This window comes from Antennarius striatus, chromosome 15 (assembly GCF_040054535.1).
Source record: "Antennarius striatus isolate MH-2024 chromosome 15, ASM4005453v1, whole genome shotgun sequence".
Classification (NCBI taxonomy): domain Eukaryota; kingdom Metazoa; phylum Chordata; class Actinopteri; order Lophiiformes; family Antennariidae; genus Antennarius; species Antennarius striatus.
In genome coordinates this window covers 18,412,794-18,440,503 of record NC_090790.1, presented here as the reverse complement: position 1 = coordinate 18,440,503, position 27,710 = coordinate 18,412,794, and the positions used below count along the sequence as shown (strand labels likewise).

Here is a 27,710-nt window from a genome sequence, read left to right as displayed (position 1 = left end):
TCACGCAAAACTTTTTAAGAGTTCGCTTCGAACAGGCCTTAATGATCACCAATCATATTGATTCCCTATTGAAGAACAGAGAAGCGTCTGAGACATGAGTGGACCGTCACGGGAGGTAAATCCGTTATTCCCCAACGGACCGCTCAAGGTAGGCGCTGCTGGGGAAAAATACATGAACAATAATAAAAAATACCAATAAATATATATAAAAATGTATATGTATACATATATACGTATATATATATAATGTGTATACATATATATGTATACATATGTGTGTGTGTGTCTGTGTGTGTATACACTGTATGCTGTATACACACATTGTTGAATGAAGTGTTTCTGTGCAGAAATTTAATTTTTTGTTGGGTTGTACACAACTTCTCTTTTAAAAAACAACTTCTTTACACTTTAAACACTACTACTGTGTAATAAATTAGACAATTATGAGAGGTGTTGTAATGAAGAAGAAGTTGTAAGAAAAATATTTGCAGTGCTCATAGTTTGTGATGATGGACTTGTTTCCTGAAAAATTTCAGTAGTTGAGTCAGTTCTGATGAAATTCTTCAGTACTTTTAAGGGTCTCCAAAACGACCCTGGGGAAATGACCTCCTATCCATCAGCCGGTTCAGCTGTTGGTGTGAACCCACTGGTGTGTGTGGCTGATCTTCAGACACCAGTTGAGCGTGTGAATGTGAAAAGTTGGAGTTCTTCTCTTCTTTTATTCCATCTTATAGAAAATGTGGTGAAATAAAAGCGTGTATTTTTAAATGCAGACTTAATGTCCTGCTGGGCGCCTATAGTCAGAGGAGATATTTAACAGCTCTAAAGTTAGATATGAGATTATTGAAGCTGCGCTTTGAGAGGTCCTTTATCTGCACATTAAGTGTATAAATAATTAATAGGTGTTTTATTTATGCCTTATAGATCATTAATAAGACAAATAAAAGGTAAACTGCCGTCGACGAAACGACGTTAACGTTTGTAAAACTCTTGAAGATGATGGAACCAGCAGGAGATCAGTCTCCTGCTGGTCTCCACCGGTTCTTGAGAAAAATGTCTTCCTCCTGTGCTACCAAATGCTAATGCTACGCTACTTAACTTGGTGCTAAGTGTCAGTCTGCTTTTCAGAAGGTTCTGACTGAAAAACAAGACTGATCAGAATTCAGGAAAACGTGGAGAGGTTGTGATCTTTGGAAACCAAAACCACCTTAAAGACGCAAAAACGGAAAGAAAGGCATGTGACAGTCTAATCCACTGTTGACGCCAAAAATAATGGTTTATACGGCCATACGAGACAAACAAATGCTGGTTATGATTGAACATCTTCTGTCTTTTTAGTTATTTGTGTAGTCACTTTTTTTCCGGGGAGTGGGGGGGGCTACAGTAGGTGTCATGTCACCTGAAGCTCCAGAGGTCAAGGTAAAGGTGCGCTTCATTCGCTCACCTGCTTCAAACTCAAGATAGAAATTCATCAGCGTTGGATTAAATATCTGTAACACAGTTTGATGATGAAGATGATCAGTTCTTCATCAGTCCTCCATCACTTTGACTGCGCTGTGTCTAATTCATCACCAAGAGGCTTTAAATGACACCCCCCTCTGGAGTCAAGGCCTGGCCTCAGGGGAAATTAGAGTGGTCGTGATGGAGAGATAGAAGAGATATTGTGATGAGGAAGAGAGAGAGGAAGGGTGGAGGGCGGGGGTGGACGGCGGCCAATCATCGGCAATCTGCAAGAATAACTTAAGTAGAGAAACAGAAGAGGTTCCATAAAAAGCCACAGGCCACAAAAAATGCGCGCGTCTCACAGATGAGGATGAGGAGCGGAGATAAGAGGCGGTTCCGTCCATTTCTTCATCATCTTCATCTCACGGACGAACCAGCAACGGACCCATCAGCAGAAACAGACTGTCTTTTTTATTCCTCTTTATAAATATGATATCAAAACCCGAGATTCTACACCAGCGGCGTCTGCGGAGGAACCGGGACGCATGAATTAAACAATCGGCAGCACCTCGCCTTCCCTCCTCACCCCCATCGCCCCCTCCCTCAATGTGCTCGAACGGCGTGTGGAGGAGACGAGAAGGAGTCGATACCGCAGCCGATGCGCCGGAGGATCCAGCGGCCGGTGCGCAGGCGGGCCGACAGGACGGTGGTACCCAAGCGTCGGTGTTTGTTCTCCGGGCTGCGGCTCCGGAGGCGCGTCGCTGCTGAGGGATGGGCTGCGCTCCCAGCATCCACGTCTCTCAGAGCGGGGTGATCTACTGCCGGGACTCGGACGAATCCAACTCCCCCCATCAGACCACCACCATCTCTCAGGGCACCGCCGCCACGCTCCACGGGCTCTTCATCAAGACCGACGCGGCGGAGACCATCCCGTCCGTCATCACCTACCAGAACCGGCACTCGCGCAACAACTCGCACCGCAAGGAGAACAGCGGCGGACACATCCGCATCGAGGCCGAGACGCAGACCAGCCACACCAGCGTCAAGGTAGGGGGTGGTGGTGGATGGATGGTCAGGGTGGGGTGTGGGGGGAGTCACACGTGAGGAGGCCTATCGGTGTGTTTGTTTGGTAGCACAGGGAGGCCCCCCCCCCGCTGAGCGGTGCTTCTCCCCCCGGGGACCGGGATGACTCGGTGCAGATATTTTAATCCCGATTGATTGGCTGCCGTTCACTGGGAAGCATTCGATCGATAACGCGTATCGATTATCCATTAATCAAATTGACGCACAGGACGTATTATAGTGTGTATCTGGTTTCTACCTATGCGCCCCCCCCACCCCCAAATGTTCATACAAACCTGAGATAGTCACGTGGCTCAGACCCACTTCCGGAGCATCGGTGCACCCCAGGGTGATTGTTTTAAGGTTCAACATGTTCATGAAATTTAGATCAGATTTTAAGACATTTTACAAGATGCACTCAGTGTCCACACACCGAGATCAATAAAGTTTGTTCATTCAAAATCTGCCACATGCAGACACACTTGTGTCTGTGCTGCAGATCTAATGTCAGACCAAGACTCAGATCCAGTTATCTTCACCGCAGTGAGACAAAACCGAATTTTCTGCTAATATTCCCCTAAAAGGATGAGGATAAATTCCACTTCCTGTCTTCTTTTTTGCCTCTATTCGTTCAAACCTACATTTCACACGCATGTTTCTGTTCTATACGGGGTAACTGTTGGCTCTGTTTGAGCGAACCTTCAGCAGGAGTTCGGACCTCCATCTCCGTTCCTGGAGGTTTTGTCCGTCTCATGAGGCCATTTGTCCTGATTGCTGAAAACGTGTCCAATCAGCAGCGACGTGCATCGAATTGGTTTGTTCCCGGCCAGTGAAGCACAGAGAGTTAGCTTCAATGCGCTAAAAGTTTTGGTTTGACAACTCGTGTTGAGTTAGGCCGACCCGTTCCGATGAGGCGTCGGCGTCCCAAAAGCTCCGCAAACAAAGAGCAACTGTGAGGATCCTGGTTTTTTTTTAGCTTCCTCTGGTCTGCTTTAAAGTCATGCAGTCTTTAGTATTTTGCATTAGCGTTACTTCATTAAGTGAAGCTTTCAAATAATCAGACGGTTTCGGGATGAAGGCCACGTTTCAGAGAAACTTAATGGACCAACCCAACGGGCATGAACCCAACGGGGCCGTTCTGCCGTTTTTTGAGGCAGTCTTGCGTTTGCGGATCGTAAATATGTACAGTTTGTGTACAACTGTTGTCATGAGGGAGCATGTGAACAGATAGTTCTTCATATTTATGATGGCACCCCAGAGGATATAGCTGTGTTTTGTCAAGAAGTTGTGTAGCAGGAGATCTTATCACCATTAACCCATTCAGGCCCGGGCCGGACTGAAAACAGATGCTTTCTAATCCTAGACTTTATTTGTACTTATGTTGTAAATATCTGCATGATTTGAATTGAGTTTTTGGCCTTAATTAAGATTCTACCAGATGTTTAATTCTTGTATTCCATTATTTTTTGTTATTTTCTTTGGTCATCAGCATAGAATGAATCAATGGATCAAATAAAAACAGGGTTTTGTGCCGACAGGATAAATGTCACCAGCAGAAGAACCCATAAAACAAGTGGGAGCCTGAATCAATACTTCAGTGCAATCAATAAATAACTTTTGTAGGTGTGTGTGTATGTGTGTGTGTGTGTCATGATCAATGACACCATTTATCGTTCGCCTTTCCCTGCAGGATCTTGATGACCTGCCAACGGTGTTCGGTCACATTCCCCTGTGTGTTTGTGCAAGCATGTGCGTGTGTGTGTGCATGTTTATACACACAAATCATTTGTTTACCCCTCTGGTCAGTGGAGGGGTGTGTGTGTGTGTGTGTGTGTGTGTGTGTGTGTGTGTGTGTGTGTGTGTGTGTTACCAGTGGCATGTGAGGGGGCTGATGACGGTGGCCTGTACAGACATCGCTCCAGGGCCTCTCACACACAAGCAAATCCATGAGGGAGCGTGAATTAGCTGTCTCAGCATCGTCATGATCAACAAAAGTTCAGCGGTCGTGAACAATAAAGGGTCTGTGTTTGAAGAAAACTTTATTGAAACACAGACGGAAGGCTTGCACACAGGCTTTCCTTTCTTTTCGTTTCTGCAAAGACGACGGCTTCCTTGGCAGAACAAAGTGATAAAACATCTCCTCCGGAAGAGTCGATGTGAAGCTGCAGGTCAGCAGCGGTGGACTCGTGGGGTTTGGGGGGGTGAAAATCACCCGTGTGTAAAAAAAAATAACATCACAAAATTTCCCTCGCCGATCATCTGAGGTTGATAAAAAGAAATGCTTAAGTGCCCTCGAGGGCGTCGTTTTAGTGAGCAAAACATGCTAAAAGGCTCTCTTGGGCGTCGCTGGGGAAACGTGAAGCAGTGCCACACAGATTCCCCAACATATTAAAGTATTCTGACTCTAAAGGGTTAAATCATTAGTTCCCACACAGACTATAAAACTATTTTACGCTGTATCATAAATGCATAGCAACTTTCTAAACTCTTTCAGCTGCTACACTTGTTTTCAGTGAGTGACATAGAGATTAAAACCCGAAAGAATAACTATGAAGTGTTTGCTATTAGGCTTAAAACTTGACCGAGGAGGGGCATGACACGCAGGCGATGACCAGCAGACAGTCCAGGAGTCATAGGTGAGGGCTGAACGCAAGAATGAGCAAAGGCAATGTCAAGAAAAAGGCGGGTGTGAAAGTTGAAGGTCACATGGCGGCGATATGAAGTAATTGTCCTGTAAAACACTTGGAAGCGCTGCGGCGTCCATGCCAGAGTAGTAGGTGGCAGCGTAACTTCTCAGCTACATTTAGTATGTCCTAGTTTCTGATGCGGTCCTGAACGCATCATCGACACAACGTATATGAGGCTGCTCAGATGAACACGGTCATGCTAGTGCTGTATTTGGCCTCACTTTAAGCGTAATGCTAGCATTAGCACGCTCGCGTGTTTGGCTGCTATGTTACCGTATGTTACTTTAGCGCACATGTGTCAAACTCAAGGCCTGGGGGCCAAATGTGGCCCGTCACGTCATTTTATGTGGCCCACGAGAGCATAAAAGGTCAGTGTCTAAAAATAGATAGGTCAAAAGTGTGCTTTGACCAAAAACTACATTTCCCACAATGCAGTAATTCATAACATGTTATGTTATAACATGTAATTTATAACAGAGAAACAAACAAACATGTTTTTCAGCGTAACTGTAATGTTTGTAACTTGAATAAATAATAAATTCACTTATTTAGCATTAAGGATTAGTTACTTTTTTTTTTACATTACATTGAGTTACATTTATTAGTTACATCTGGCCCTTTGAGGACAGCCGTAACGCTGATGTGGCCCTCGCTGAAAATGAGTTTGACACCTGCTTTAGCGTGTTAGCACGCAGACATGGCGGTGGTGTGATTACTTTTTCAGGATTGCGTTTAAGGACGTTAAGGAATCGCTGATCGTTTGATGATCGATCCTGAATTCTGAACCGTCTATGATGTCAAACCGTCCAACAGTCACCATCAAACCGCTGAGATGTTCATAGAAAAATGACTGAATCAACTTCCCTGGAAGCCTTGAACGTCTGCATGTAGTAGACATCACTGCACTTTAATTATTTAATATTTCTTTTCTGCTATTGCTACCAATGCTGAGACACCATTACTATGTAAAAATCCCTTAGCTCCGGTGGCCTGTTATGACTCGTAGCGTAGCCCGCGTCAAAACATCACGGGTGTGAGATTACCTAACTTCGTACGGTGGAGAGAAGATAACGGCGGCGGCCGACCTCTGGTCTAACTAGGCGCTGGAGAAGGCCACCTGTGCTGGAGATAAGAGAGGCCTTGTTACAAGGACTGGTTCGCGTGCACACAGGCCTGCTCTAAACAGTGAGTCATATAATACTACAACTACTCCGTATTTATCTGGCACAGCAGCGGATAAATCAAATAAGATTGTGTTACGGCTCAGATGCCGAGGAAAGTGACATAATGCACAGGATCAGGAGACTTCGCCTCGCGCTGAAGGCCTCCGTCACGTCATACTGAATCATTTCTGATGTCTAAACAGTCTGATTTTCAAAGTAAGAGCCTCACACAAGGTCGGATCCAGATGAGAGATTCGCCTCTTTGTCGCTAACTCACGATGATTAGATATCGGTCGAGGCGTAAACACTTCTATTCTGTTCTCGGGCCGTAATGTAAACTAACTTGTCAACCTCCGCCGTCCGACGTGGTTGTAAACAGTGCAAACATCTTCAAAAGAGTAGGTTAAACACGAGGTAATTCTGTCCGCTTATTGGGTTCTGAAGAATAAATACATGGGGCGAAACGATGGCGCAAAGAAAGCAGTGTTTAATCTGTATCATAACAATGTGCACACCATATACGCCAAGGCATGATGTACCTGAGCCCGAGTAAGTCATTAAGAGTTTATTTATACAGCACCTTTTCAAAGCCAACATCACAAAAGTGCTTCAATAAAACAAAAGAGGAGAGGCTGAGGTGTAATTATTCCATCCTGGAGGCAGCGCAAAGCAATAAAATGGAATAAAAGTCCGTCATTCATTCCAAATTTTCGACAGGTTTTCAAACCGGTGTTGGAGACCGACGCAAAAATACCGACCGGAGTTGAGAGGTTCACCGGTGCCTCCTGGTGTTAGAAGACAACAGGAGTTTATTGTTGTAAGAAATTGTGTAAAACAAACTTTTAACACGACATCCGTCAGTGGCCAGTGGCCACTTTCAACCATATTTTCCCAAAACACACCTGGAAACATTTCAAAAATGTCCACATTCGGTGCCAGAAAGGAAACTCTGAAATGTCCCAGCGGTCCCTGAAGGGATCTCTGGCTGGAGGGCAACGTCGTCCCGGTGTCTCATCCCCCAAACTCCTCCACCCCCTGGGAAGAAAAACCAAAAGCTAACATGCTAACAGCTAACATGCCAATAGCTATTTTTAATGGCAACAATTTTCCCTTGCCGCCTGAAGCTTCTCCTAATTTATGACTGATGTGTGTTTAAAACTTAAACTATGTTTACCCTAAAAGACTTTATCGACCTCTGATTTACGTGATCTGATTATAGAATCAGAACCGTATGAAGGAGGCTGTGTGAACGTACTGTTTCTACTCTTGATAACATAAAAATGTCAGATTTTAATCGACGCTACCGGACCTACACTCCAGCGGGGGTCACCAGCTGGCTGACCCCGGTCCGGCTTCAGACCGTGAGAGGCCTCCATCCATCCTGCAGAGCCTTACGACCCAATAGGAATACAGATCAGTCTATTTTCATGGGATTTTTTTTAGCAGGCACCGGGGTCATCCGGGTCCTACGACCTCCGGTAGCTTCTTATAGCTGCAACACGCTTCAAAAATGAGACTTGTTGACGGTGAAATTGGAGATGCTGGTGCTGCTAGTTTCTGTCTGTTGTGCAAACATATAGAAATGTGAACTTGAACGGAGTCCCCTGACCGCGGAGGAAGACATGTGAACTCCTGAAACCTCGGCCGTTGTTTTGTCAACCGGAGCCTTGGAGATCAGCTCCTTATAATTCCTTCAGAATCTCTCTGGTCAGAAATGTCACCACGTTTCCACCGGAGGATAAACAGACCCAGGAAAAGGCCCGGTACCGGGTTAGACAGATGGAACTCATCCCACTGAGTCTCTACAGCCACTCGGTGCATGTGGATGAACATATGATTGTGATTTTGTGACATTTGATTTCTGTTTTTTTGGGGAGTGGAGTGGGGGTAAGAAGTTTTTGCTTTCATATTTAAATGATGGTTAAGTTCTGTTCTGCCCCAAACAGACTTTATTTACTTTTCTTTTGAGGATCTGGTGTTTTTATGGACCGAAAGGAATTAATTTACCATGCAAATTTAGAGATGAAGAATTTGTTTTCCATTTGTCCTGTTCTTGGGTTTGTTTTTTTGGGTTGTGTTTTTTTTTTTTTTTTTTTTTGGCCCTTTTGAATTTTTTAGTTATTTTGCATTTTCAAAAGAGAGAAGCCTGGAGGACAGAGGATGGCTTCAGAAACAGATTACCATTGTTCAAAATTAGTTATGCAGATAAACAGAATTCCAAACATTTTAGACTTTTATAAAATAATGAGTTTCACTGTGGGAAAAAGCACAAGTCCATATTTGTAGGTACTCTATGTCAGAAATGGACCATTTTTCAACTACAGATTGGATGGAGCAGGAAAAACAATTAATTTTCCAGAAAGGGAATTTTCCCAAATTTTTCCCCCAACTGGTGCAGTTCTGAACACGCAGCTTTCTTGTTCTCATGTTAAAAACTTTATTTCCAGATGAAGATGAAGATAAGCTGGACCCATCAGGACCTGAAGCTGGGGAATCAAACCAGCGTTTTTTTGTCCTAGTTGGAGTATGTGACTGTAACAGTTTTGAAATAACTTTATTAACAGCTGTGAATCACATTTTATTCCCTGGATGTGCCAGTTTTGACTGAGCGACTGTGACATCACTCCTTCAAGTCCCAGACCCCGCCTCTCTGGTCATCTCCTTCCTGTTTCTGTGAAGACTTCCTGGGCGAGACGGTGTTCCAGACACGACTCCTCCTCCGCCTTCATCATCTCCTGCCCCCTCTCTCTCTCTCTCCAAACAGCCATTACTCACCTGTTCCCGTCTCTTCCGCCTTCCTTCCTGCTCTGTCCTGTTTCACATCTGGCTGCGATGTTCACAAGCGAAACACAATTACTCATTTTTCTCACAAATCCGCTCTGAAATCTCCGCCGTCGTTGAATCCCTCCAACCCCCCCTGATGCTCCTCGCCTGCCCCCGCCGGTTTGGCGGATGTGGATCCAGAACTCCAATCTTTGACCTCATTTGTTTGCCCCCTCACCAGCATGGCTAACGATATTCTGTCACACCCCAAAAATCGTTCTGTGATGCAACCAACAAGCGTTTCCACGGCGACCGGGGCTTTGAAAGGCTTTGTCGCAGGAGGCTTTTGTCAGGTTGGGACGTCCCGGCGTGAGGAGGTGTGATAAATACGATGATCCGGGATGAGAACATGCTGACGCATTATGAGTTATGTAAAACCGCTGGTCTGCTTTTCTTTTAGCCGTAAATGTATTTTAATTATATTCTAATGAATGGATTATCATGGAGGAGCACCTCCTGATGACGTGGATACTTGAGGTTCCTCCACTTTAAGTGTAATTACCACTGACTAATAATCCTGGTGTTTGAGGTCACACCAGCACTTCTAGGCCTCACCGTTTGAGTCACTATGTGGCCCCTGGCGGCCGGGGGCTCCGGACTGTGAGTCGCATGCGTTATTAAGGAGCCGAATTAACCGAAATCCTCCTCCTAGTCTGTTTTTGTGGATACCAATGGTGTTTTTCTTCAACTGGAAAAAGATCTTAATCTAGTGTGTGTTTGTGAACCACAACCACATATTCTAATAAAGACTTTTGGATGAGAAAAAACAAATGACTCAAAGATGCAGAATTTACTCAGAAATAACAAAATACTTGAAGGTTAATTCCCAGACGTGACAGCGAATGAACGCGGCGCTCCACGTTGTGTGTGATGTGGCGCTGGAGGGGCTGATTCATTGTTGAGGTGAGGTGCGGCGTAAACGTGTGTGTGTGCATGAGGATGCACATGTCGCTGAGTTGCCTCAGGATGACGCATGGGGGGGTTAAGAGGACTGCACATAAACACAATCCCGACACTCCTGCAGATGGATTACGCAAGTAAAACCTGTGAGTTCAATCTGTGACAGCCTGATAATACCTCCATAAGACGCTCGCAGCGGACGGGTGCGCTAATACCGCCGGTATCTAGGGGGAGATTTTTCTGTTTCACCGAGGAAATATTGTTTTTGAAGAGGGAAGCACGGAAATAAGAAGGAACATTCAAATTTTTTTGGACGGGAGTAATGTAGGCAGGAGCAGGAACGATATGCCAACATGCTGCTGGACATCAATGGTAAAATGGTGAGGAGTGTGGACGTCTCTTGTGTGGGTTTTTTTTTTTTCTGTGTGTGTTTCTGATGTCTCTTCTGCTGTCTGCAGGTTTCGGCTACAGAAGAATGTGTAGGACCGATGAGACTTTCCCAAGAGCCCATTCAGGTAGGAGGAAACCCAGTTCTGACCCGGGGTTAAAGGTGACAGACGTCGTCTGGTTTATTCCAGGAGATCCATTTATTGTAGAACCTCCTAAATATGATTCAAAAAAGTTAATATCACATAGGGAGGAATGATGATGATGATGCTGGACTTTATTGTTTTGTGTGTCTTTCAGCACAATGTCACTGTGTGAGTGTTGGCATACTTTAGGAAAGATGGGCAGGAATTTTTTTTCACATTCTGAAATTTTTTTAGATTTGTCACAAATTTTTTTAAAAATTTTGCTAAAAATAAATAAATACAGAATTCATGATTTCTACACAATGTTTTAGGGGCGGGGCCAAGAGAGAGAGACACGCCCTCTGGTGTTTTTTTACAGCCTCCAGCTGCTCGTCAACAGCGTGGGTCATGGTTCGCGTTGACTCAGGGATTGTCCTTCGTTGTGTGTGTGTGTGTGTGTGTGTGTGTGTGTGTGTGTGTGTGTAGGGGGGGATTAGGCCGCCTGCTGCTCAGATTTATCCTTATGTAACAAAAGAACCTTGGAGTTCCTTGAGTTTACCGGCCGGTTGAGACGCGGGGGCCTCGCCTCCCGTTGACTTGTTCATGGTTTGACCCCGACATCCAGAAGGTTCTGAGTTCAGTTCTTCATCCAGTGCGGTGATGCGAGAGGTTCGGCGCGCCCCACGTGTCCATGGGTACATCCTGCTCCATGGAGACCCCGTCTCCTGCCCCCTATAACCCCCCCGGAGCCTCATCCTCCTCCTGGATCCATGACCTCGGAGTCCTGGGGAGTTTCCTCCTCTCCAGGTTCCTCCGCCTCTTCCTTCCTGCCGCTTTAAACTTTTTGGCAATTCCTCCAATCAATTGGATTGATCTTTTTGATCGTGAAAACATTCGGTTGTTGTGTGTACGGAAAAATGTAGGGATTGACTCGACCGGTCCGACGGTGTCATAAATCCTTCCACACTTTCTGTCCAAAATCATCGACTTTATTTCAGGGGGTTAAACCGTCCCTGGGTCAAAGGTCATCTGATGATTTATCCGTCTGAAACGTCACACGTACATGAGAGCGTATTACTAATGTTTGGCTGGGGTGCCAAAAACTCTTCACACATTGTCGTCTCCGTTCACGCGGCTCTGACTCAGCTGACTCTGTTAGCACAGAGCTAGCCTGCTAGTTAGCCCCATTTCTCATTCTCTGACCTCTGACCTTTGGATCTGCTAATGGTAGCCGTGGCCAACTTGCGTGTGACTTTCACACACGGAGCCCAGAGCATGCAGCGTTAACGGCGAGCAAAACGAGTCTGAAGCCGACGCGGTAGCGTGATGGCGTGTTTGACTCGCCGTACATCAGACGGGGGGTAGGGGTGGGGGTGGGGGGTTTACGACTCCCGGCGCCTCCCGCCAGGCTCATCGTTGGCGACTGAAGACCACGCGTGTGGAATTTCACATGTTAACACCAGGCTGCGCGGCGTCAAACGCTGAGGGCCTTTCACGGGTTCTCGCCAACGCCGGTGCGTTTTTATCTTTTATCCTCATCTGCTGCACTTTTCCACGCCGGGACAGGTTGTAGAGATGATGGTGATGGTGGTGATGATGATGATGGAGGAAGGAGGGATTATTTTTGGGGCCTGGCTGCAGACCAGCTGCTTGTGTGTGTGTGTGTGTGTGTGTGTCTGTCTGTGTGTGACGGCGTCTCTTGTGTAAGTAGACGGTGTGTTTGGGATCCAAACACAGCATGGGATCCAAAGTCTGCAGGCTGCACGGCGGCGGGTGTGAAACACAGCTTTCAGGAGATATTCTGACTTCACCCGATGTCGTCTGTCGTTGTAATCCCCCCGTCTGTCCGCCTGTTTTTGATTGGACGTCAGCGGTGCTTGTTTTAACGAACGTTCTACCCCAAGTTGAGTTTAAAACTATTTCATGTACCCTCAACAAATTGTTCACACATGTCATCTGTAAACCGGATGCTGTCACCACACAATAGTTTGTGTTTCCATGGCAACATCTCACATCAGTCTCAAACAAAATGTCTGAGATTTGTTTGTTGAATCAGGTTTTGTAAACTGTTTTTCTTTGAATTCCAGGCTTCATTCAAAATGTTTATTTTTGCTAATCACATATTATTAGAATATTTGTTTTTTTGCATCACCACGGCAACAGTGTGATATTATCTTTGGCTCGCAAAGATGTTCCAGACCGTATCTTTAACTAATTACTACATCTACGTCCAACAGGATGTGTGTTATCGTGTGATTGAACGCATTTCGATGGTGGTGCAGACTTGCCGGTGTAGATAATCCATAATCTTCCCCGTCGTGGCGGCGCCGTCTCACCCAGGCGTCCATTCCTTTCCCGTCTCCTCAGGTCCTGCTGGTGTTCGCCAAGGAGGACAGCCAAAGCGACGCCTTCTGGTGGGCCTGTGACCGCGCCGGCTTCAGGTGTAACATCGCGCGGACGCCGGAATCCGCCGTCGAGTGTTTCCTGGACAAGCACCACGAGATTGTGGTCGTTGATGGACGCCACTCGCGCTACTTTGAGCCTGAAGCTGTTTGCAGGTGAGTGTCTGTTCTCATCTGCTTCCACATGCTCCTGGGAGACGCTGAGAAGAACGATGCTACTTAAAACTCATTAACGCACCGTAGTTGCTAAGCTAAACTTTATAAATTGAATGATTGTATGGAGTTGTTGTTTATTTCATTGTAAAATTAGCCCCCAGCTGCAGCCGTTGTTTAGGAGAATGCTGCGACTTGTTTTAGCCGTAAACCTCGAGGCTAGAAATGTTCCGTCGACCGAGAAACTTCCACCCAACTTTCTCACTGACTTGTTGAGGTCTTGTAAAGTAAGATTTACAAAAGGCTCCATTCAAATCTCAGAAATGTCAAAATTTTGTGTGTTTTATTAAAAAACAATGAAAACCTGTGAACTTTAGACCTAAAACAACTAATAAATCCAAAGTTTTTTTCCAGAGCTCAGTCTGTCAGGGATTATTGGCGCCATCTGGTGTTCACTAGAGGAATCACAGGCCTCATTTCAGTGCGTTCCTCTAAAAAGCAGCAGAAACGGGACGTTGGAGGTCCTGATCCGTAGGAATCTAGTGGTAGAAATTGAGCTGTGAGTTTTTTGGTTGGTCTTAAATGGACAGAACCCCGAGGGAACTTTTCCTTTGTTTCTTGTTTCACAGCAGAACCTTCTGGAAACATTTCAGAAACCACTATGACTGTAGAATAACCTCATTTGCTGTGTTCCTGCCAAGTTTCAGAGTTCATACTAGTGGTGCTGGTCTGTGCTGTGTTTGTCCCGTGTTATTTTCTGGCATGCGTGCACATTTCAGGATTTACTCAGTCATTTATTTGAGAATGTATTTTACATAAAACCTCCAGCTATATCCCTGAAGAATATCCCAAAAAGGATTCCCAGGTGACGTCCCATCTCTGTGAATACGGAACGCCGACGTTGTTCCTGACCGTTTAGCTCACTCTGTAACGACACTCATATGCGAACTGGAATAAAACTTCATGTTATATTCCAGTTGCTCAGCTTCTGGAAATTTATGAACAGCTCAGCGGAAAACGTCTCCTGACAAATTTCTTTTACCTTTCTCAGTTCCGTCTTGATTTTCTGCATGATTTGTCTCTTAATTGTCACTGAAATGAACTCCTGCTCATTCTCAATCCCTCTGATTTACTTCCAGGTTGATCCGTGCCACAAAGCCATCGGAAAACGCGGTTATTCTTGTCGTTGTGCCACAAACGTAAGTTATTATATTACTTGATATCCTCTGTGATTTGCGTGCGATAAATCATTCATGTTTCACGTGTAACATTATCCACGATTAAAAAAGAAAGCAGGACATATGTGTTTAGAGTTTAGTAGTTAGAGGGGCGGGGCCTAAGAACACTGGCCTCAGCTGGAATCTGATTGGTTCCTGATGCGTTTCCTAAGTGAAAGCATGTTTTCAAGGCTTTTAAACTACATTCCTGAACATCTACACGTTCTTTTATTTAAATCATGACGATGATGCTTTCCTGTCGTCTTCCAGGCCGGCCGATCAGGACGAGCCGTCGGTTCTTCCTCTCCTCTGCGCAGGATTTAACCGAGTATGTGTGACGACCTTTGACCTGTGTGTTTATAACCACTGACTTGTTTGTGACGCTTTATTATTAATGGCCTTCCTGAGAAACTTGAGGAACTAAACTAGAAGCCAGTTGTAAAACGTTGGATCCCTGATTCCATTTTTTTCCGTCCTTCCTTTCTCCTTCGACCCCCGTGTGACCTGCAGAGGTTTGTGGAGAATGGCAGCGTGTCGGCGTGCTACAACGAGCTCCTGCAGCTGGAACACGGCGAGGTCCGCTGCCAGTTCAAACTCAGGTACGGCCGAGGTGTGACACTTCATCGCACACACACACACACACACACACACACACACACACACACACACACACACACACACACACACACACACACACACACACACACACACACACACACATGTTCACAAACACACACCTTGTGGAGTTACTCATCGGCTTTTTCCCCTCACACACACGCAGGGCTTGTAATTCCGTCTTCACTGCTTTGGAACACTGTCAAGAAGCCGTGGAGATCACCAGCGAGGATCACATCATACAGGTACGGAGGGTGTCGTTTCTTTTAAACACCCCCCCTCCATCCGGTGCCAGGATGTAACGTCTGCTGCATCCGTCCGCAGTACGTGAACCCTGCGTTTGAGCGGATGATGGGCTACCACAAGGGGGAGCTGATCGGGAAGGAGCTGACCGAACTCCCCAAGAGCGACAAGAACCGAGCCGACCTGCTGGACACCATCAACACCTGCATCAAAAAAGGAAAGGTCGGTGTCGCGTCCGTCTGTGAAATGAGCCCACGCTGCCCCTCACACCCCCTCACCCACCCCCGCTTTGTTCTCTCCATAGGAATGGCAGGGAATTTACTTTGCCAGGAAGAAGTCGGGCGACAGCATCCAGCAGCACGTGAAGATAACGCCCGTCGTCGGACAAGGAGGGTGAGCAGATCAACCCCAAAAACGACCCCCCTGCTTTTTCTGAAGGATCGCGTTTTACTCACGTTCTCCTCCGACTCCCCCGACAGGAAGATTCGACATTTCGTGGCCATCAAACGTCTTCACATCGACAACAACAATCAGGTGAGTCCAGTGCTGACGTCTTCTCTTGTTATCATATTTTATATCAGCGGCAAAACATTTAATCGAATCTCCGGACAAAATCTGATTTTGAAGCCTCAAAATAATAAATTTTTAGCTCTCTACAGGAAGTCCTCAAGATACGAACATCTGACTCACAAACAACCGACGACTGTAGTTCTCCTTCCTGCTACAACCCCCGCTGAGCAGCGCAACATCAACACCCTATAGATTCAGATTTCACGTGTCATTGTAACATCCTCCAGTAGGAACTAAAAGATGTAGGAACCAATGTTGTCCTCCAGTAGGAACTAAATGATGTAGGAACCAATGTTGTCCTCCAGTAGGAACTAAATGATGTAGGAACCAATGTTCTCCTCCAGTAGGAACTAAATGATGTAGGAACCAATGTTCTCCTCCAGTAGGAACTAAATGATGTAGGAACCAATGTTCTCCTCCAGTAGGAACTAAAAGATGTAGGAACCAATGTTGTCCTCCAGTATGAACTAAATGATGTAGGAACCAATGTTCTCCTCCAGTAGGAACTAAATGATGTAGGAACCAATGTTCTCCTCCAGTAGGAACTAAATGATGTAGGAACCAATGTTCTCCTCCAGTAGGAACTAAATGATGTAGGAACCAATGTTCTCCTCCAGTAGGAACTAAATGATGTAGGAACCAATGTTGTCCTCCAGTAGGAACTAAATGATGTAGGAACCAATGTTGTCCTCCTGTAGGAACTAATTGATGTAGGAACCAATGTTGGCCGGGTTAGGTTTCTGTTTGGAAGCGTTAACCGTTGAACTCTGAATGTTTTGCTAGTTGATGTTAACTACTGGTGGATTAACTGAGAAACATAAAGGGGCGTGTCTGACTTTTGATGAACAGGAAGTGACATCAGCACGTCATTCACGTCAGTGTGGTGGAACGCCTCAGTGGATTAAAGCTGGGCTTAGCCTCTACACCCCCCAGGAGAAAATTCATTCAGCAGAGGTAGAGATGTTAAAGTTGCATTACGGTACTACAAGGTTTTATTATTATGGGATGTTTTAACGTCCTGTAATTGTTTCTGGTCAGTCTGAGAGAATAGAACTTTAGTATTTAGAGTAGTAATGACATTTAAATGACCTCAAATGGTGATTATAGATTGAACTTTAATCAATAACGACTGATGAACAACCTCTAGGAACCGGTTGTGTTCGTAGGTTGAGGACTACCTGTAGCTGTGTAGCAGACAAACCGCTTCAGAGGTCAATTCACTAAAGCTTCAGTCAGAAGTTGCTTTCAGAGATTGAGGTGTTTTTTTCTGTCGTGGAGTCTGGACGGTCTAAAGAACGCTCCCGGCGCTACGGAACATCTTAGCCCAATCAGGCCGGCTGGAGAAGTTGAGTCCAAACTGGACAAACTCTCTCTGGCAGCGGATCACAAATACTTCAAATGAACTGCGGGCTAAAGAGTCACATTTAAGCGCTCCGGTGGGGCATGTGGCCTCTCAGGATTCCAGCACGGCGCGCACGCTTTCTCTGCAGCAGGTGTGTCGCTGCTCTCAGCTGGGTACCGGGCCAATAACGTCATACTATGCTAAGCTACGGCTAAGCACCAGGATCCCCCGCTAAGACCTGGGAGGGCTGGCAGCCAGGCGCCAGGGCTATTTATACCGCGGGCAAAGCTGTGCAGGGACCAGCTTTAGCTCATTGCTGTCTTTCATCGTGTGTGTATGTGTGTGTGTGTGTGTGTGTGTGCATAAAGGTGAGTCAGCCATTGGCACCTGTCTGCCGAAGCCCAAACGCCGTTCGCTCCCGTTTGTTTGGGTCGTGAGTCCTTAGACACGGCGGTGACTGATCCCATTCCACCAAAAACCACAGAAGCCATTCTCAATGCACATTCAGACCGGACGGCATTATCAGGACCCCCCACTTTTAAAATACATTTACACCTCAAACCATAGGGCACAAGAAAAAGTTTAAACGTTTAGTCCTTGATATTTTAACCTGATTTTTACGCCGTCATCCGTTGGGTGACCAGAAGGCCTCAGAGGCTCTGAGGTGATGACCGTCGCCTCGCTTTCATCAGCATCCCCCCACCCCCCACCCCGGGCTCATTTGAACCAGATCATTCCACATCTTTTTCCCACCCAGACATTTGGCCGCGGTCGAGGGTTTCCATTTCATTGCGTTGTTTAGTTAGCGCTATTTATTTAAGCGCTCCAGACTCGCAGCAGGTTTCAGGTCAGCTTTGTTTTTCTTTCCATCTCAATTAAGAGCCATGATAATCTCAACTATTTCCCAGCTTGAGCTAAGTTAATTCAGAAGATGATTTTTCTTTTTTTTCTTTCTTTTTTTTTTAGATGTCTGTTTGTGCTTCGCAGCCCAAGAAGCCCATTAAGACGCAGCCGGCTAAATACGGCGACCGTGTTTGTTATTAGACGTGTTTACACTATCCTAATCCTATTTACTCGCCGTAGGGCGCACCGGAGACCCGAGAGCAGCCCGCCTGGAAACTCTGAAACTGGGGTTGTAAAGAAAATGAGAGTGAAAAATTAAATATTATTGAAAAGCATTGCTGCAGAATTTTGCGGGGGGATTTGTGTTGATAAAGAAATAATCACAAATAATCAATAGATGGCAGATTTTGTTGTCAGGCTTACGTAAATGTAAATGATGAGTCAGCAAGATGTGCAGCGAGTCAGAGGAAAATCTGCTGTAACCGGATTAGAGGCTCTTCATAGTCATATCTACCAACTGATTAGTTATTAGTTATATAAGATATGTAAATTATTCAGGTTAGATTTACGTGTTAAAACGCTTTTATGTTTCGAAGAATTTTACTTTCGGCTCTGAGGACAGAAAGGAAGTCGCTGAAAAAAAACGTGAATTAACTTTAAAAACTCGATTTGAGTCACGTCAGATGATGGAACTGGACTCGATGACCGTTAAACGCCCGCAAGCAAGCATGTTTACATCACAGAACATCTTTTCTTGTCTAACCTATGCTAACAGATTAGCGCAGTCACGCGGTCCGTGTGGTAAACAAGTAAATCTGATCTGTTAAAAAAACAACTAAAAAAAACACTGACATAAAATATATGATATCATAAAAAGCAGTAATGTTGCCTTAAAAAATGAAGTTAGCAGTAAAAAGTATTCACAGTATTTTCCGCACTATAATGCGAACCTAAAAGCCTTTAATTTTCTCAAAAACCGACAGTGCGCCCTATAATCCAGTGTGCCTTATATATGAAAACCAGATTTAAAATAGGCTGTTCATTGAAGGTGCGCCTTATAATCAGATGTACCTTATAATCGAGTGCGCCTTATGTGGGGGGGGGGAAATGTACGTTTAACTGAGAAATGTAATGAAAACATTTAAAATGACGTATTTACTCTACAATAAAAAATGTTTATTATATAATTGAGTATCAGCAGCATGTTAAAGTTGTCATCAAATTGTTGGAGTAAGAACTTATCATTGACATAAAAAAGTGAAGAATATGATGTGATTATTTTCAGGACGGCAAAGGTTGAATTCAACTCTAACCAGCTTCTTCTCTCCGTCTGTCAGGTGCACCGGTTCAACAAGGAGGACAGGTGTGGCGGGGAGCAGTCAGGTGACGCACCACCACGTCTTTCCATTTGTCTGACTGATGGCTGATGATGAACGGTTAAAACGTTTTGTTGCTAGACGACTCAACGCTGCCTTTACTTTCCCCGGCCTCTCCGCAGATTGCCATCCCCTGCGTCACCGGGACCGGAGGAAAGACTCCATGGATGCCCGATCGCTCAGCTCTCGCGGAAGTGACGGTGAGATGGTTGAGAAGTTTTTTCAAGCCTTAATTCGGAATGAATGGAGAGAAAAAAAAAAGGATGAGTAATGAGAGTAAAGACAAAACCACAGAGGAAGGATGGGGGGGGGGGTGATGGCAGTGATGAATCAAACAAACCCCTTAAGCGCCCCCCCCCCCACCTCCTCCTCTTCACTTCACTCAGCTGATGCTATTTTCGGGTATTTCAGCTAAGTGCTGCTCCGATCAGATAAAAACTGAAAACATTTATCCTGTTATTTATTCTGTTTATTCATAAATAGTCGTGGAGCCTCGGGTTTGATTCTTTCACTCGTTTTGTGAATTTCAGCTCCCAGTTTACAGTCGAGTCGAAGATATTCCTCCGTCGCCAGGATTCACTCCATGACGATCGAGGCTCCCATCACCAAGGTAAATGCTGCCTTCAGGTTCCGCTCAGACAAAAGCAATGCAGGAGTTTCATCCTTCCTTGCTTTGGTAGATATTTAATGTGATTACTGTATATCACACGCACCATTATCATTATCATCAATGTTGTTTTCTAGTCCTGTAAACTTCTCTTATTACATCAAGCACTGCAAAACACATATTTGATGTGGGGTCAGATCAGGAGTTAGTCGAGCAGCACCCGGAGCACTCGGGTGTTTTTCCTGCACAGGAAGTAGAGTTCATCCCCCAGCAGCCATCACCAGGTTGCGCTGCTGGATTTTCACCGACTTTTTTTTCTGGCTCATTCCAGCTCGTTTCACATCAGACCAGGCGGCGAAACTGGAACAAAGGATCCGTGTCTTTAAAAACACACCTCAGTGCAGAATTTCAGCCCCATTTAGCTAATCAATAACCAATTATCAGGACTGAGTGCCGAGTTATTTCAGGCTGTGGTTTCCCTCATGACTGCTCACAGACTCCTTCCATCAGACAAGTGATCCTGCAGAGAAACCAGGCATTATGGGAGTCCATTCATCCAGGAATATCCAAAAATAATTCCACAATCTCCCCCTTCATCAAGATCCTCTCCAACATTTTAACAGAATAATAGTTAACTTTTATGTTTTTACTTTTACTTTTACGTTAGAAGAAGAAGTTGACTTTTATGTAAATAATACTTAAATACTGCTGTATTGAATAATATTTAAGTAATACTGCTCATTAAATAATCCTTAATAACTGAGAAATACTGACAAATAAATAAATAATACTGCTATATTAAATAACAGTTTAATAATACTAACATAATATTGCTGCATTAAATGATACTGCTCTACTTTTGTAAATGATGAGGGCCAGGTATACAGAAATGGATTAACCAAAAGGTTGAAAGTTATACTTTATCTTTTTATTCTTATATTCACAACTTTAAAAAAACAACATTTTGTCAGCAGCACATCCTCCATCTTGAGCTCCACCAGGGCTTTTCTACTGCCCGAGCAGAGGAACACAAACACAAACTCGCCCCTAATTTTGGTGACAATGATGAACGAAAAACATTTCAAAACCACAGGACACATAATTCCCACATTCACAGTAAGCATTCTACTTCAAGTCAGCAACCTCATTATTTAGATCAAAACCATAGACTGTACTTGTTAACAGAAGTCGACCACCCCTGTCACAGTGGTATGCTCCAAATCCCATTCACCTCCCTATAAGATGATCACTGGAGCCAGGTGAGACTCATTTAGAAGGTTGAGGCGAGAAAGGGAAGTAAGTATTACCTGTCCTTGTTCAAATAAGGAATTAAATCTGGTGCAATGTGTTTCCTAAACCGAAATAAATGTGCATGTAAGATCACACAAACTTAAAACTTTATTTGAATTGAAGTGCATCTATAAAATAATTTTATTCATAGTTAATGTTTTTGCTGTTTTAAAACTTTGTTTTTCTTGGCGACGACATTCTAAATGTGCTGGAGGGATTTCCATGAATCTTACTAGAAGGTTGGGACTCGAACCAAAAAAGACGTGAACCAGTAAATATTTAGTGCAGATTAAAGATATTTTTTAACTACCTTCTTTAAAAAAATTTGGACATTTTCCAACAATTTCTGTAATTCTGCAAAACAAACATGACTGCATGAACTTCTCTGGTACATTTTAAAAGCATCATTTTTTGGCTGTTTTGCACCAGGTGAGATTTGTGCAGCATCACCTGCACCAGGAATCGAGCGTTCAGTTCACGCCACGTCATGCAGACGTTTTTGTGCACATGTTTGCATGCAGTGTGTGTTCGGCAGCAGAAGAGTCACTCCTCTTCTTCCGTCTTCCTCAGGTGATAAACATCATCAACGCCGCCCAGGAGAGCAGTCCAGTAACGGTGGCCGAGGCCCTGGAGCGCGTGTTGGAGATCCTCAGAACCACGGAGCTCTACTCCCCTCAGCTCGCCTCCAAAGAGGACGACCCCCACACCAACGACCTAGTGGGGGGGCTCATGAGTGTAAGACTGCATGTTGAGTCCATGTGCTTGAAGCTCTTTATAAGGAGAGGTTCGGAAGAGGTCCATAAAAAGGTTCTTACCTCATGGGTATGAAACTGAATCTGAAATCTTGTTGATCCAAGAACTATTTGAGGTCAAATCGGTGCCAATCGGCGTGCCAGCGGAGCCCGTGTTTATTTGGTGAATTTTTGATTTGTTGAACAAACCGGCCACGAAGTGAGTCACTGCAGACGCCTGCAGATGTTTGCCTCTCTGAAGACCGAGCTGATCGACAGTTGACTCCAGAAAATACTGCAATCATTTTCTCAACGTGCACCTTTCTGTAATTAATTTGTGCACAAATCCTTTTTTCTGCACGAGAAATTCCTTTGTGATCGTGAATCGTTTTAGTGTTAAGAATATTTTCAGTAGTTTTGGAATCCATCAGACCAAACACACAAAAAACTCCCCACAAAACTGTATTTGATAATAAATGCAACCCTTTCTTGTTCTTTCCTCCAGGACGGGCTGCGGAGGTTGTCTGGGAATGAGTACGTCTTCTGCAAAAGTAAGCCTTAAATTTTGCATCAGTCATGCATCAGACGTTCGACTTCCTACACAACTAATAAAACAACACGGTTTTACTGTCAATGTAAAATCGATGCTGTGATGACAAAAACTAGTCTGGAAATGGTCACAAAATGTTCCCCAAGAGAACTTCCTTTTGTTTAGACCAGACTTGGACAAACTGCGGCCCGCAGCCCACATCAGGCCCTTTGTATGTCCCTGTCTGGCCCGCTTGATGCCAGTCATAAATTACGTACACACAAATTACATAAACACCAAAATTTCAAATAACCTAATATTTAGTGTTTTCTTCTTCCGATAATCAGTACCAGCTATTCAAAATATTTAGTATGTTTTACAATAAAAAGAGTCAAGCAGAATTAACTTCAAGTTATTATTGGTGTTTGCCTAGGCAGTAAATTCTTTATAAATTGCCCACCTCTGGTTTAGACCACGCTTTCATATTGGTGACTGCAGAGGGGGCGGCGCTAGTAGTTCCCCCCTGCTTCCTATCTCTATGCTAAGCTAAGCTACATCTGGGTGCAAACAGCGAAAGTCCTTTTATTTTTGAAATCATACCATTGCAGTAAGTTTACAATGAGTTTTCCAATCCGCCTTAATGAGTAAGGAACTGGTAGGAGCACAGGCCGTCACCACCAGGATGAAATCTGTCAAATCCCGCCCAGGGTTTTCTCTCGTTTCAGCCTTTTATGGTCAAACCTCTTTCAATCTGTGTGCAGATATGAGTCAGAGCCAGCTGGCCATCCCGGTCACTCTGAATGACGTCCCTCCGTCCATCGCCGAGATGCTGAATGAAGAGGAATGCTGGGAATTCAACATCTTGGAGCTGGAGGCGGCGACGCACAAGAGGTATGGAGGTGATGGAGGATGAGGAGGAGGAAGGGCTGGCTGTTGTTTCGTTTAGTCGTCTGTGAATCTTGAAGAAACTTGTTGCTGATATTTGTTAAGACCAGTTTGAGCAGTAAAGGCAGACTTGAGGGAGAGTAACCATGGTAACGTTGAATTTAGCTTAGCATAAACGGTGGAAAAAAATGGTTTCCTGAAGGTCAGTGCACTGACGAACAAAGTCACCCACAGACCGCTGACGTACCTCGGCCTGAAGATTTTCACCAGTTTCGGTGTTTGTGACTTCCTGAACTGCTCGGAGGCGACGCTGCGTTCCTGGCTGCAGCTGATGGAGGGCAGCTACCACTCCTCCAACTCCTACCACAACTCCACGCACGCCGCCGACGTGCTGCACGCCACTTCCTACTTCCTGCGCAAAGAGAGGGTCAAGGTTGGAAGACAAATACTTTTGTTACTTTTCTGTTGGGCTGCTATGCTAGTTTTCAAAAACATCGTGTATGTATCTGACCTGATTGGATGTATTCACTGATCAGCCCCTGCTGTTTACTGACATTGTTGTTGTGCATTTCGTAAGGGAGCTTTAAAAGTGATTTACATGAACAAAAAAGACTTTCAGACACAAGGAGAGGAAGGAAAGAACAAAACATTAGATATAGAAGAGTAAAAGTTTCAATGCAGTTAAAGAAAAAGGAACCTGAGGACTAGTAACATGATCTATAACACTAGTTGCATGAATTATAGGACTAGTAACATGATCTATAACACTAGTTACATGAATTATAGGACTAGTAACATGAACTGTAAGGTTAACGACATGAATTCCAGGCTTGGTAACATGAACTCTGTCTGATGACATGGAAGGATTCATGACTGATGTGCCTCCGTGTCTCTGGTTCAGAACAGTCTGGACCAGCTGGATGAGGTGGCGGCGCTGATCGCGGCCACGGTTCACGACGTGGATCACCCCGGCAGGACCAACTCGTTCCTGTGTAACGCCGGCAGTGAGCTGGCCATCCTGTACAACGACACGGCGGTGCTGGAGAGCCACCACGCCGCCCTCGCCTTCCAGCTCACCGTCCGCGACGCCAAGAGCAACATCTTCAAGAACACGGACAGGTCCGTAGCGGCTCCGCACGCCCGAGCAGATCCACATCGATCCGGGTCTGACCTGTACCCCCTTCCGCTTCCGACAGGAACCAGTTCCGAACGCTGCGACAGGCCATCATCGACATGGTGCTGGCCACGGAGATGACCAGACACTTCGAGCACGTCAGCAAGTTTGTGAACAGCATCAACAAGCCGATGGCCGCCATAGAAGAGACCGGCGCAAACGTAAGAGACGAAGGTCTCCGTTCTCCACGTCCAGCTTCCTCTCTGGGAAAGATTTAGTGTATATTCACTCATCCGTTCCAAAGAGTTCAGTTTTTCCTCCGTCTTTCCTGCAGACTGTGAACAGCGACTGCGACAGCCAGGCCAACATCAGGAACTCTCCGGAGAACCGCCTGCTGATCAAGAGGATGCTGATCAAGTGCGCCGACGTGGCCAATCCCTGCAGGCCCCTGGAGCTCTGCATCGAGTGGGCGGGGCGCATCTCCGAGGAATACTTCGCCCAGGTGAGGGGGTGGGGCAGATTCCATTTCTGTTGATCACTTTGCGGCGTCTCGCGTCTGACCCCGTCTGTGTGTTCGCCCTGAAGACGGATGAGGAGAAGAAGCAGGGGCTTCCGGTGGTGATGCCAGTGTTCGACAGGAACACCTGCAGCATTCCCAAATCCCAGATCTCCTTCATCGACTACTTCATCACCGACATGTTTGACGCCTGGGATGGTAAGGATGTCTGCGTACGTTTGGGACTAGTTTCCTGGAAACTTATCTTTTTAATCTGTGGTTCCTGGAATGTTTCCAGGATGGGAAGTTTTCAGGATGAGGAGTAAGAGAGACCCACTGGGAGGGTAGAACAAGATGCTTCCAGCCCCACATTCCCACTGCCTGTCAGTTTTAGTTCACCTCCCCCCATGAGAGGACTTGTTTACTGTCAATAATGCTCTGATGTCATGGAAAGATTCCAAACGCCAGCGGGATGGGGGGAGAAAGTGCGGGGGCATCAGGGGAGGGGGAAGCGCAGCCGCTCCGAATTCACCAGGGTCTTTGAGGAGGTCATTGTTGGTTCCACAGATTCAGGCGGGGTCAACAACAACCAGGAAATGAGGATGTAAACAAGCCTGGGGAGGGAAAGGGTTGGTGGGGGGGGGGGTCATGCACTGGGAATACACACTTCAAATGTGATTTAATTTTGGTTTCTTTGTCCGTCTTCCTCTCAGCCTTCGCCAACCTGCCCGGTCTGATGGAACACCTGTCGGAGAACTACAAGTACTGGAAGACTCTGGACGAGATGAAGTGCAAGAGCCTGCGTCCCCCCCCTCCTTCTTGACGGATCCCTCGCCGCCGCCTCCTCTCACCCGTCGCTCCGAGCAGGGCGGGACGGCGAAAGCGACTCCGCCGTGGTGCATTTAGCAGCTTCTTCTTCAGCCGCGACTGGACGGCGTTCCGTGACCTCCCGGTCCCGACGCCGGACAGACGTCACTGACTTGACGGCTGAGAGGCCGTTCCGATTCTCAAATGGCCTGACAATCTGCACCACACAGCGGAACGCACCGGAAACCTGCACTTTAGCTAATCGAGACATTTTGACTTCCCTTCTCGCTGTTTTTCAAGGTTCATTTTCATTCAGCCGTCCGTCGCCGTTACGGAATAAGACGGCGACCGAAGCTGGAGGGAAATAAATCACCAGGATGGACCCGATCACCTGTGTCCCCTTTTTTTAAAATTATCGACAGAAGAAGGTGCTCAGCTGGAAGAATAAGGAATGAGAGACACTTTAATTCCCGTCTGAGACCAAATACTTAGAAATCTATAAACCTGTTGGACCCGGTAAAGAAAGATTTAAGAACGGGACCAGCTTCAGGGTCCAAAAAGGAACGGGAGAACCAGCCAGAACACAAAAATGCCCTTCCACGTATATGGAAGACGTCCAGGAAAGGGCCTGCTTTTATGCTGATTGACGGATTTAAAGCTCATGTAGCTGCTGGTGAAACAGAACTTCCATTACGTCATTGTCCTTCATGCACTGTGAAAGCAGTAAACCTGTACGCCAGAACAGATGGAGGGATAGAATTGCACTGTATCAGAGCTCTTTAGGTCCGAGAGGCAATTCTTCGATGATACACACTGAGCTTTGTGACACTAACTGTAGACTCGTATGAGAAGGAACCGATGTGAGGAGAGTGTGTAGGAACAACGCATGTGTTAAGAGTACCTCACAGCGGCCTGATGGGAGCTCAGAGCCACGTTGGAAGCGACGGTGGCGCCCTTCTGCTTCCGATGTGGATCTGAGCTCCGGCTCTCGCCTGGTTTTTCCTCACACCGGTTTTGATCCCACAACTCGCCTCCGGTTCTCTTTTGGAGAGAATATCTAGCTGCACATGATTTTTTTTTTTTTAAACATTTTTTTAGAACGTTTCACAAGGAGGGAGGTTAGATTTGTATGTGTCCGCCCTCTAGTGTCCACAAGAGGGCGATGCAGCAAAGTTCAGTTCAGTTATCCCCCAGCGTGTTTGAAAAAAATTCAATATTTAAGAATTTAATGCATTCAAATTAAGTTCTTAAATTTTAACCCAGTAAAGTATTGGAAAAAATGTTTTTCTAGCAGCATATTTTATGTCTTTGGTGTTAATTTACAAGGAAAATCAGACTAAATTAGACATCCTGAGCCACTTTGGTGAAATCGTTCAATTTCATCATGTATAACTGAAGGATTTGGCACAGGGAGACGTTTACTGGTGCCTTTACTCTGGTCATCTGTCCAGACACGTTTTAGATCCGTCACTGGTCTGGGTTCGGGTTTTATCATGTCTGTTTTGTACAGAGCTTTTAAAGACGGGAGATAAATCAGGTGCAGCTGGAACAGATGTGAACTCCACTACTGGTCTGAGATAAAACTGGTCACATCCTCGTACTCATGATGATGTTTAGTCGTTTTACTGATGACCGAGGTCTTAACGCCTTTATCTTGTCACATTTCAGTGTTTATGTCTGCTGTTGTTGCAATACACCGTGAACTACCTGCCGTTCATGTAAATACTCACCTGACGTGTCACATTGGCTTTGCTTTTAAGTTTGCTTCGCTCAAGGCGTGAATTTTCTTTAATTTCTGTGGCTTGACTCCGCCTGCGAATGAGTCACTTCTTTCACTGATCAAGATATTTTTATGTTGATAAAGATTTGAGTCAAACATGCCTTTTTCTTTTCTTTTTTT

General features: G+C 45.4%; 1 protein-coding gene across 3 annotated transcripts; it reads left to right on the top strand.

Annotated features, from left to right (window-relative positions):
• On the top strand, positions 1–27,686 carry pde8b (phosphodiesterase 8B). 3 transcript variants are annotated; one of them, XM_068334242.1, is made up of 22 exons: positions 1–148; positions 10,537–10,593; positions 12,958–13,148; positions 14,285–14,344; positions 14,633–14,690; positions 14,873–14,961; positions 15,144–15,222; positions 15,302–15,442; positions 15,525–15,613; positions 15,700–15,754; positions 19,313–19,358; positions 19,474–19,551; positions 19,882–19,961; positions 21,819–21,983; positions 22,485–22,530; positions 23,270–23,399; positions 23,628–23,826; positions 24,295–24,512; positions 24,590–24,728; positions 24,842–25,009; positions 25,093–25,222; positions 25,717–27,686. In XM_068334242.1, exons 1-22 carry the CDS (start codon positions 95–97, stop codon positions 25,824–25,826), a joined length of 2,382 nt encoding a protein of 793 aa, XP_068190343.1. In that variant the 5' UTR covers positions 1–94; the 3' UTR covers positions 25,827–27,686. The 3 variants fall into 3 exon arrangements, with proteins under 3 accessions (XP_068190343.1, XP_068190342.1, XP_068190344.1); XM_068334241.1 differs by lacking the exon at positions 1–148 and adding an exon at positions 1,834–2,490; XM_068334243.1 differs by lacking the exon at positions 1–148 and adding an exon at positions 10,228–10,458.
• Positions 27,687–27,710: the final 24 nt, after the last annotated feature.